The 11,793-nt window shown below is 33.9% G+C and overlaps 1 protein-coding gene across 1 annotated transcript in view; it reads right to left on the reverse strand.

Annotated features, from left to right (window-relative positions):
* The window catches only part of LOC126886800 (lysozyme-like), a 32,840-nt gene extending 21,307 nt beyond the window's left edge, over window positions 1-11,533 (reverse strand). Inside the window, exon 1 of the mRNA XM_050653865.1 lies at window positions 11,068-11,533. Coding sequence (XP_050509822.1) covers window positions 11,068-11,206 — 139 coding nt within the window. The 5' untranslated portion in view covers window positions 11,207-11,533. The remainder of the gene's footprint in view (window positions 1-11,067) is intronic.
* Window positions 11,534-11,793: the final 260 nt, after the last annotated feature.

Consider the following 11,793-nt stretch of genomic DNA (forward strand, 5'->3'; position numbering starts at 1 on the left):
CTAAGTAAAAGCAACTAACGGCACAATTTAAACTTTGAAGTGGAGGGTAAGTAGAACCTAAATCCAAACTTTCATGCAATTCGGAGTTGCCCCTGAAAATTACACGGTATCGCCGAATTTCTCGTTCATTTACTGGGCTAATGATCAATTATCCTAGGGGATGACTGACTATATCTGGACCCAAATGAAACATAAGCTGTTTTATTTTCTCAGTTTACTCATATTGTGAATACACGGAAACAACTTTCGTTGGAATTTTTTCCTAGACGAATGGACAGAATGTGGCTACATATTGTAGAGTTCCTTTAGTCTCCTCGATTCATCGTCTCTTTGCCTTATAAATTGTAAAGGGCACAGATTAAGGATGTACCCAGAAATTGATTCCACGAGAGCTGTCAGATTTACGGATCTGGGACTTTTCATTCCGTATTCTAGTAAAATTTGAGAAAACGTGATTTATAATAAATCGTAATTTAATTTCTGAGTTGAACTGTGCAACAATTATCGCTTTAGTTGAAGAAGGCCTATCAGAGCAGTTCATGGCGGAGAGAGTGGGTGTTTCTCATAGTAATGTCTCACGGATATAGAATAGGTTCTTGAGGACAAATTCGATACAGAATAGAGTTCACTCTGGTAGACCTCGAGTTATCAATAAGCAACGGAATAGACATATTAGAATTTCAATTCGGAGAAATCCTGCCACGTATATACCATCCCTCCAAATAGACTTCAGGCATAGTACATGAGTCAGAGTATCGTTGACTACAATAAGAAAACAATTTTAGAGTCACATTTGAGGAGTTAACGACAAATAAGAGTTTCTCAGCTAGAACTTACACATATTTTGGACTGCCATAAAAGTTTTGAAATTTTGTGATTTTTTTCAGGCTGGATTTTTTTATTCTAATGCCCGTGGTGGAAATACATACCTACTGATGATGAAGTAATTTTTGTCAAAAATGAATAACCATTTTCAATTTCGTTGCAACACAAAACTACAGCCGCATCATATTCTAGTTCAATCAGAGGGTGCAGCAAGCACCTCTACCCGTTTCGAAACTCATTAGTCTCTCATCAGGAGGCACATATGCTGCTCTCTCTGACCCAATCAAGACAAACCCCGGCGTGCAGTCACGGATTGCAACGAACGAAATGGCAGGGATGCCTTAGCGGCAACAGCTAGCAAAAGACTAAGTTTTCAATCTAATAGCATATAAAATAACATCAAAAATATTACTCTACATCCCACCAGATTGAAAACAATGGGAACCTTCTCTGGTTACACCTCCGATGCTTCTAAAATTTGCAAGCCATAACGAATGCTGAGACTAAAGAAGATGAGGGAATTTTACAATTTCTAATTCACGTCCCATCTGCTCAGAGCGGTAAAGTTCCAACGAGAATGGTTCCCTTCATACTCCAATCGGAGTAACCATGTAAACAAAAATGAATAACCATTTTCAATTTCGTTGCAACACGAAACTACAGCCACCTGATGAGAGACTAATGAGTTTCGCAACCGGTAGAGGTGCTTGCTGCACTCTCTGATTGGACGAGAATATGATGCGGCTGTTGTTTCGTGCTGCAACGAAACTGAAGTTGGTTATTCATTTTTGATTTACATGTTTACTCCAATTGGAGTACGAAGGGAACCATTATCGTTAGAACTTTACCGCGCTGAGCAGATGGGACGTGAATTATAAATTGTAAAATTCCCTCATCTTCTTTAGTCTCAGCATCCTTATGACTTGCAAATTTTAGAAGCCTCGGAGGTGTAACCAGAGAAGATTACCATTGTTTTCAATCTGGTGAGATGTAGAGTAGTGTTTTTAATGTTATTTTATGTGCTATTAGATTAAAAACTTAGTCTTTTAATTTTTGTCAATTATTTCCGAATTACAAATTTATCATATTTGTCATCACTTCGAAACGCAATTTTCGTTTCGTCATCATCCCTTAAGTTTCCTATAAGGCTCTTAAAAATCGAATACAATAAGTTTTAGACCTGGATCCCGCGTAAGAAAAAAAAGTTGATTAATAGCAAGCTGAAAATTTGTTAATAGCTTAACGGTGTCTAGTCGGACAAACATTGATGCAAGGGAACACTGAAACAGGGGAAGTTTTAACGGTGGAGCATGATAAATGTGTCGTCCTGACAAGTTTATGATGGTGAAAAATAGCAAGTTGTTTTTAAGTTTATTAAATAGCCAACGTTATATAATATATGAAAAAATGTTTGTCCGACAAAAAGGTTGGGCATTTTAATGAGTCCGACACGTAGAACATGTCACATCACAGGAACTATGTTGGTGATGAATAGCAGTCTGATTTTTGCATGAGAGTTTAATGAAAGGTTAAAAAAGCAATTGGAAGTTCTGTCGGACAAAATGAATGGGAAATTTTCCTAGTCGGACATTCTAAACATGTAAGATATAGACAAAAATGTTGGTGATAAATAGCAAGCTAATTTTGATTTGTTTATGTACAAATTATATTTTGTAACGCAAAAAGTTATATGTCGGACAAAAAGTTTGGGCAAATCGAAGGAAATAAATAAAAAACATTTTTTCAGAATGACTAAGTCACATATTGATAAAGCTATTTTAGTTGTATATTATTATTTATATTCATATATTTGCATGTGCATATATATACATGCACACTCCAAAAACAGTGAGGTAAGTATCAATGCATGTATATATTGCAAAACAATTATTTTTTGGGTGGAGTTTGTTCTAGATATTCTCAAAATGACAATAAAAAATGTCAAAGAACATGTGAAAGCAATCTCTTAGGGTTTTCTAATTAGGCGCATCAGAAAGTACGGAAAATTTCCTACAAAAAACGTTGTATACATTTTTTCCATACTCAAATCTTAACCCTGTAAACGACATTGAAAAATGTGAAGAGTCTAAAACTTCGGTGCTTATAAGAATAGACGTAAATATGGCACATTATGCTTAGAAGTATGTATTAGAAGGCTGCATTTGTCAGTGTGACACTTTGTGCTATACAAAGTAGTATTTGAAAGTACATACATGGTCTCTGAGTTTCTGTTTGCCACGTGTGTTGGAAATTAAAATTTATATTAACTATGGAGTGTTTTTGTGTCTATTTTTGAGTGTCAACAGTTTAAATTTTAAGTCGCCAAATCAAAAGTGAAACCATTCAACGGAACATTTTTGAGTAATTTTCGAACATTTTACAAAGTTAGTAAAATAATTGGTCATCAATTCAATGAGGTTCAGTTGCCAGATAATTGTGAAAGTTCTATTGAATATCATTCTTCGTGCTATAATGCTTTGCTTGATTGAAAAGGGGTACCTAAATAAATTATTACTAAAATTGTATAACGTAATTTTTCTCAACTTTCTAAAAATGAAATAATAATGTAATTATTCTTGTTCTCATGATCATTTTTCAGTGCGTCATTAATTATGACGTCATATACTGTATTGGGTGTGTCGAGACTTATTTCATGTAATTATTGACGAATCTGACAGATACCACAATCGTACTTAGCCATAGGTGAAAAGCTTGTGGAATTAAACTAATTGGTAATTTAGTAGATTTGATTTTTACACAATATGTTAACATGTAGGTATTTTTTATAAAGGGGAATAAAATTAAAAAGTAAACAATATTGTTAATTAAATTTATAAATATGGAAACATTAAAAAATGACACAAAACTGTCCATAAACTGTGTTTTTATCTTCTTCTCTAGGTGCTCTCTCCGCTTCAAAAGTTAGCAATCATCAGAGAGATCTTTATTTCTGAAACAGCGGCTCTAAATAATTCATTGTTATTCGAAGGTTCTTCAGCCATGAGTTACGTCTCCTTACTATGGATCTTTTTCTTGCATAATGACCTGGAGTATTAGATATACATCTCTCATCACATGTCCCATATATCTCAGTTTTCTTCTTATTTGTTAGTTCTCGTTCCTTATGCGTAAGTCTCATTACCTCCACGTTGGCTATTCTATCTACTCATGAGATATTTAGCATTTAGCACTCGTCGGTACAAATCGAATGTCTCTAGTCTCCTCACGCCAATGACTAACTTTTAACGAAATAAATTCTAAACCAAAACACAAAATAATGCACAAAGACGTTGTGAAACACAAGTGAAGTCGAATTCGAAATTTCAAAATGACAGGTACACAAAATACTGACCTGAATAATAACCGTCACTTGACTCTTTGACACTTCCAAAAATTGGCCAAAATGGACGAAGTTTTTGTCAAATGTTCGTAATACGTGTATTTGATTGGCTAGAAAAAACGCGCATTCTAAATATCAACGAATCAAAGGTAGGTTAGGAATAGACATCTTATGTATATAACCATTGTAATGCTTCATTATTTTTGTGTTTAATCACGGAGCTACCGCTTTTTCCGTCTCATCTAACTTAATGCATTAGAGAGAAATCGAAAAACTGTGACGCACTGAAAAATGATCATGAGAACAAGAATAATATGTCACATGGCAAGAAATAATTTGCTGCCAAAATAAATCGATTAGTTTAAATTTGAAGTTACGATTGCAATTTATTATGAATTATTGTCAAAAGTGACAGTTTTTCTTAAATGGAAATGTATTCATAGCATGGACGTATAAATAAATAAATCTTTATTTATACGTCCATGATTCATAGACATAAGGGTAGACAGGGACTACAGTGTAAAAAAGTGGATAGGTGGTCTATCTATCTCTTTTAACCAAGCGATCCCGCGCATGTGGCAGACAAAGATAACTAGACCACTCAATCCATAATATAATTTGCCTGATCTACTATAAATGTATTACAGTGAGGTATCTAAATGGTCTTGAGATAAATCGAAAGATATCGATTGTATTGAATGCAGGTACTTTTGACATAGAATAATCACCCCTTATTGAAATTTCAAAAATTATTTTTTTAAATTGTCCGACTACAAAATCTACCCCTTATTCTTTTCCGACAACAGTCATTCTTGGTAAGGAATAATTTACTTAATTAAATTTCGTCTTTGTCGGAAAGCTATTTATCACCAGAATTTTTGTCTATATCTTACATGTTTAGAATGTCCGACTACGAAAACTTCCCATTAATTTTGTCGGACAGAACTTCCAATTGCTTTTTTAACCTTTCATTAAACTCTCATGTAAAAATCAGACTGCTATTCATCACCAACATAATTCCTGTGATGTGACATGTTCTACGTGTCGGACTCGTTAAAATGCCCAACATTTTTGTCGGACAAACATTTTCGCATATATTACATAACGTTGGCTATCGAATAAACTTAAAAACAACTTGCTATTTTTCACAATCATAAACTTGTCAGGACGACACGTTTATCATGCTCCACAGTTAAAACTTCCCCTGTTCCAGTGTTCCCGTGCATCAAAGTTTGTCCGACTAGACACCGTTAAGCTATTAACAAATTTTCAGCTTGCTATTAATCAACTTTTCTTTCTTACGCGGGATCCAGGTCTATTTCATTAAGATGCATCTAACTGTAAAAATTCAGTAGTTTTATTGCTTCATTTTCCCACCTATATCTACCTTGAACGATAAATTAAAATTGCACGAGGGCCATGAGTTAATAACAAACTGCATGCCCGCATACTTCACAAATAGCTATTATACATAAAGCAGACAGAACATTTATTACTGTTACACTGTTGACTTCTTTTTGGTCTAGACTCATCTTCCCTAAGGTTTATTGCCAAGATTTTTCAGGTACAATACTCTATTCTTTTCTATTGTGCCTCGGATTGCTCAAATTGCTCGATTTTTTATCTAGGTGGTGCGAAAGAAGTAGAGAAAATGAAAACGCAACTTTGTTCGAGCAAATTGCCTTCGTGGGCTCAGTTTATATCCAGTGAAATATTTTCATGTACAAACAAGTGCATTTGTTTACATCTGGTTTAATATTCAATTATTTATAAACGTGGAAAACAAGGAATATGGAGAGTGTTTCCACATTATTAGAAGGAATTAAGTACATATATTAAGAACTTAATTAAGAACAAAATTTTAAAATGAATTTAAAGTAATAGGGGATGACTAGACAGGTATCCCGAATAAAGTACGTGCCTCCTAGTGACGGGATACGGGCAACAATACATTGGCTTATAGGGTAGTCCTTACAGTAGGGATCCTGGCCTATACAGAAAAATGCAGGCGGGTGTGGGGTAATACTGCACTTTGGTTGCATTGGTGGTGTATTGGCTAAACGTGCAGGGCAGGGTATGGTGCTGATAGAAAAGGCATTCAGGCATCAAATATCCAAAAACCTTTTCAGGCCATAAGAATGAAAAGACCTTCTCCACACGCAATAAAAACTTATACTGAAATGATGGCATATCCTGAGGTAAAATGTTCCGGAAGTAAAATGAGCCTCCGTTCGGATCTCCGGGTGAGGACTATCTCAGGGGGAACACCATTACAGGATAGAAAAATCAGGATAGGGTCTTGGAATCTTGGTAGTCTTACAGGTAAGAGTCTGGAGTTGATAGATGCGCTCAAACGAAGAAGAGTTCAAATTGCTTGTATTCAAGAAACTAGGTGGAAAGGACAAAGGGCGAAAGAACTAGATGATGGATATAAATTGTGGTATGTAGGGAGTAGTAACACTAGAAATGGAGTTGGTATAATTGCTGATAGTAAAATGAAAGATAACGTAGTAGAAGTTGTAAGAAGGAGTGATAGAATGATGTCAGTGAAATTTGTATTTGATAAAGATATATTGAATGTTGTGTGTGTATTCTCCTCAAACAGGTCTGGGTGAGAATGAGAAAAAAGCTTTCTATGACCAATTAGGAGACGTACTGAGTGATATTCCAGCAGAGGAGAAAGTTATAATAGGAGGTATTTCAATGCACATGTGGGCAAGCCAAGACAGGATATGAAACAATACATGGGGGATTAGGCTTTGGAACTAGAAATGAAGCTGGAGATACATGCTAGAATTAGCAACAGCATTGGATATGGCGATTGTTAACACATTCTTTAAAAAGAGAGAAACTCAACTTATTACCTACAAAAGTGGACAATATCAATCCCAAATAGACTACTTCATGATAAGGAAAGAAGACATACGTGAATGCAAGGACTGCAAGGTAATAATTAGTGAGACAGTAAGCCAACAACATAAGCTGCTTGTTCTGGACATCGAAGTAAAAAGCGAAACTAAACAAAAATATCGGAGAGGACCACAAAAAATCAAGTGGTGGATGCTAAAAGATGAGAAGGAAGGTCTATTCAGGGAAAGAATAGTAGAAAAAATATGTTGGAACATTAAAGGAAGCCCTAACACAATTTGGAGAAAAATGCCCAATATTATTAGAGAGACGGCTATTAAAATACTTGGGAAAACGTCAGGAAAGAAGTTTGAGGATAAAGAGACTTGGTGGTGGCCAAATGAAGTACAAGGAAAAATAAAAGAGAAGGGAAAATTGTATCAAAAGTGGCAAGAAACCAGATCGGACATAGATCTTCAAAACTATATGGTCGCCAAAAAGGAAGCAAAAGTAGCAGTAGCAAAAGCTAAAGCAGAAACGTATTCAAACCTATACGATCAACTTGATACCAGGGAAGGCGAAGCAAAGATATATAAAATAGCCAAACAGAGAGCAAAGAAAGCAAGAGATTTTAATCAGATTAGATGTATCCGAGATGAAAATAATAAAATACTAATTCACGAAAAGGATGTCAAAAAGAGATGGAGAAAGTATTTTGAAAGTTTATTAAATGAAGAATTTGACAGACAGCCTGTGGAGTTAACGGAGACAGTAACAGCAATGGTTACCAGAATAACAAACGAGGAAGTGGCTCAAGCGCTTCAAAAAATAAAGAAAGGAAAAGCAGTCGGACTAGATGATATTCCTGGGGAAGTATGGAGAGCATTGGGAGAGACAGGAATAAGTTGGCTAGCAGGTCTATTTAATAGAATTATGGAAGTTGGACCAATTCCAGACGAATGGAGAAGCAGAATATTAGTACCTGTCTACAAAAACAATGGAGACATACAACAATGCACAAACTACAGCGCTATAAAACTACTTAGTCACACCATGAAAATATGGGAGAGAGTAATTGATAGACGGATACGTGAAGAAACCGAAATATCCGATAATCAATTTGGCTTTATGCAGGACACATCAACAACAGATGCAATTTTCATTGTAAGGCAACTGATGGAAAAATACAGGAATAAAGAGACCAACGCTCATATGGTATTCATTGATCTTGAGAAAGCATATGATAGAGTTCCTCGAGAGATTCTGTGGTGGGCACTCAATAAGAAAGGAGTCCCTGGCGAATATGTAAAGATTGTGAGGGATATGTATGAGGGAGTAACGACTAGTGTTAGGACAGGTGTGGGAGAGACTGATAAGTTTCAGGTGAAAGTAGGATTGCACCAAGGCTCGGTGATTAGTCTTTATTTATTCTCATTAGTTTTGGACCAGATAATAGCAAAACTACAGGGTAGTATTCCATGGTGCCTAATGTATGCTGATGATGTAGTGTTAATAGGAAATAGTGAAAGAGACTTAGAACAAAAACTGGAACAGTGGAGACAAGCTCTGGAGGAAAAAGGTTTAAAACTTAGTAGGACAAAAACACCGTTAAGCTATTAAAAAATTTTCAGCTTGCTATTAATAAACTTTTGTTTTGGTACGCCGGATCCAGGCCTATAAGATTAGGGTAGCATATTCTGCGTATCTGCAAGTTTTGCAAAAACGCAAAAATTGCAGTTTATGTCCGAGTAGAAAGCGCAGGATGACAAAATACCTGTGCTTGCGTTGCAAAAAGCCTGTTTTTTGGGATTAACAAAACCACTACCTATGTAAAATTTCATATAAAATTGGTAAAGTTTGACTGATGCTGGAAACAAACATTTTTTATCGATTTTTGTTTTACCTAGTTTTTTGTTTAGTTTGCAGTTTGAACATTTATCCTAGCAATACATTTTTTTTTCATGTTGTTTTTTATATTTTTTTTATTTACTTTACGAAATCATGTACTTTTTCACAAATATTTGTACGGATTTCAGTTTTATATTAATATTTTTTTCTTAACCCAAATAACGCCCAAATCTAATGCGTTTGACTTTTATATAAATATATCAGTGTGTGTTTGTATCATTTATTCTTAATAAAAAAATTAATTTTGAGTATTGTTTTGCTTTCTTGAAAACAGTAGTTTCGCAGACGACGCCGGACCAGTTACGCTACTGATATAGTACCGGACCAGTTAAGGGTTAATTGAATTTATCAAAACGAAACGATTATTTTCTTTTTGAATTTAATAACTTTCATATTATTCTACAAACAATTTTTTACCATACTAATAAGTTATTATTATGGAAAAATTAATTATTAAATTAAACAACCAATTTTAAAATCTACCATAGAAATTTTTCTACCCTAGTAACTTTATTGTACCCAATTTTGTTAGTTAAATTGTATTTACGAGTAAGATCAGTTAATAACTTTTTAATTTACCTACATCTTGAAAACGTATAAAGTATGCTTTGAAACAAATGAACGTTATAGAAGTATATTATGAAGTAAATACAGTAAAACCTGTGTTAACGGCCACCTGTCAAAACCGGCAACCTGAACTAGCCGGCCTGTTTCAAAGTTCCCAAACCAAAATTTGTGGACTACAAAACCTGGTATTAGCGGCCACCTTTTTATATCGGCCTATAGTTCTGTCATTTTTAGTGACCGTTATTGACAGGTTTTACTGTAGTATCTATGTAGTCGTGTCACAAAAACTGGTAATAATTTCTAATGGTTTCGCCCAAAACAAATGTCATATCCATCAATTGGTCGGTTGAAATATTAAAATTTAAAATATAAAAAATTGTTACAAAAATTTCAACTACAAAAGTATTACCAGCTTTTGTAACACAAGTTAATACTATTTATATTAATAAATAATTGGTTGATACATCATTTAACATTCATTTTAAATTATGTTTCAAAGCACACTTTATTATAATTATTATGTTCTCAAGATGTAAGTAAATTTAAAAGGTAAATTAAAAGTTTAACTGATCTTACTCGTAAATACAATATAACTATCAATTAATTTGGTACAGTACACTAGAAAAACTTTGACAATGTCATTTAAATGTTTATCACCTTGAAAGCCTAATTTACAGCCCTTTGAATATTACCATTTTTCTCAATAAAAGTGTAAATATTTCGGAAATTGTTAACTTTAGGCCTATAATACCTTATATAAATTCTTAATATTTTGAAAAAATATATTCAAAAATGATTTAATATATAGGGTGTTCCATTTAAAAAAACTAAACTTTGGTTCGTACCGTCGTTCTGACTCACCTTGTATAATCGAAAATAATTTTAAATTATAGACGGCTTCGATGTACATTAATTTTGTTAAAAACATTTTTTTATATCCCATAATTTAGCCGTAATCAAAGAAAACCAGAGGTTTGGCGCACCCTGTATAAGGAGAGAGCTGGAGCAAGAACCGATAATGAGGAAGATCGAAAACAAACAATTGAACTGGTTTGGACACATAAAAGGATGGAGCAAAAAAGCCTAACAAAGAAGGTACATGAAGCCAAAATGGGAAACAAATGAAAAAGGGAAGGCCAAAGAAGACATGAATGGAACAAATCCATGATATAGGTGAAAAGAGGGACTTGGATATAAGAGATATGAAGAACCTGGTCACCAATAGAAGTGCATGGAAGAAATGGATAAGAGACGGAACTCTACCTACGACGCCCTGAAGGTACTAAGGATTACGAGAAAGAAGAAGATTGTCAAATTCAAATGTGCAGAATGATCCCCGCTTTCCCCTACAAGAAGTTTTAAAATGCATTATACATATACACAAAATTAAATGTCACTGATAAAAAAATATCACAAATATATTATAAAGTATGTAAATTTTAGAATTCCATGCTATTTTTGAAAAACTGATTGTTATGCTGATAGCAACATGCATAAATATGTAACCTGGTGATCAATGTTTATTGAAATAAAAATTTACGATATAGATAATTAAAAAGTACTAAAAGATAATGACATACAATTTCCAACCAATGATCTGCTAAATCCAATACGCAGCAGTTCCTGGGTTAAGCCACATTTCGTATAAATCTTTCCATCAACTGTACCAACTATCACTAGCCCGATGACAATGAAACAACAAAATGATGAGACCTTCATGGTCGATCACTGAACAGTACTGATTTCAAAGGTTATAGCACAAATTTTAATAATTAGGAACTATTCACTTCTGTTTCGGTTTATAAGTGACTTCTTAACATACTCGTATGTACACACGTTATCACTTCAGTTTATTAATAAATAATATTTGATTATTTGAAATTAATAAACGAATATGGTTAATTTGATTACATATTTACAGGCCTTGACTGTGTTGAACCTTGACTATATAAATAATATTGTAAATACTTAATATTTACTAACTACCGGTACGGAACTCATAAATGGACGGGAAAACCCTAAGTCTACAATCTACAAGGGATACTACTTTTAAAATCTGAATACAATAGATTTAGTAATTTTGGAATATTCATAATATATACCTGGTATGTTGCCAAATATATTGGATAGTATTACCGTTGACTGATAAAACGGTATTACTTTTGATAGGTATTATTTTTGTTACAACACTTCACTTTTCACTTAATTATTGCGTTGATCGTTGATCGTGATACTTAGATATGTAATTTATGATCTGTTATAGGTATCTTAAAAACATATCTCTATATAGTCCTGTCGCCGGAGGG

This window comes from Diabrotica virgifera, chromosome 6 (assembly GCF_917563875.1).
Source record: "Diabrotica virgifera virgifera chromosome 6, PGI_DIABVI_V3a".
In the NCBI taxonomy this organism is placed as follows: domain Eukaryota; kingdom Metazoa; phylum Arthropoda; class Insecta; order Coleoptera; family Chrysomelidae; genus Diabrotica; species Diabrotica virgifera.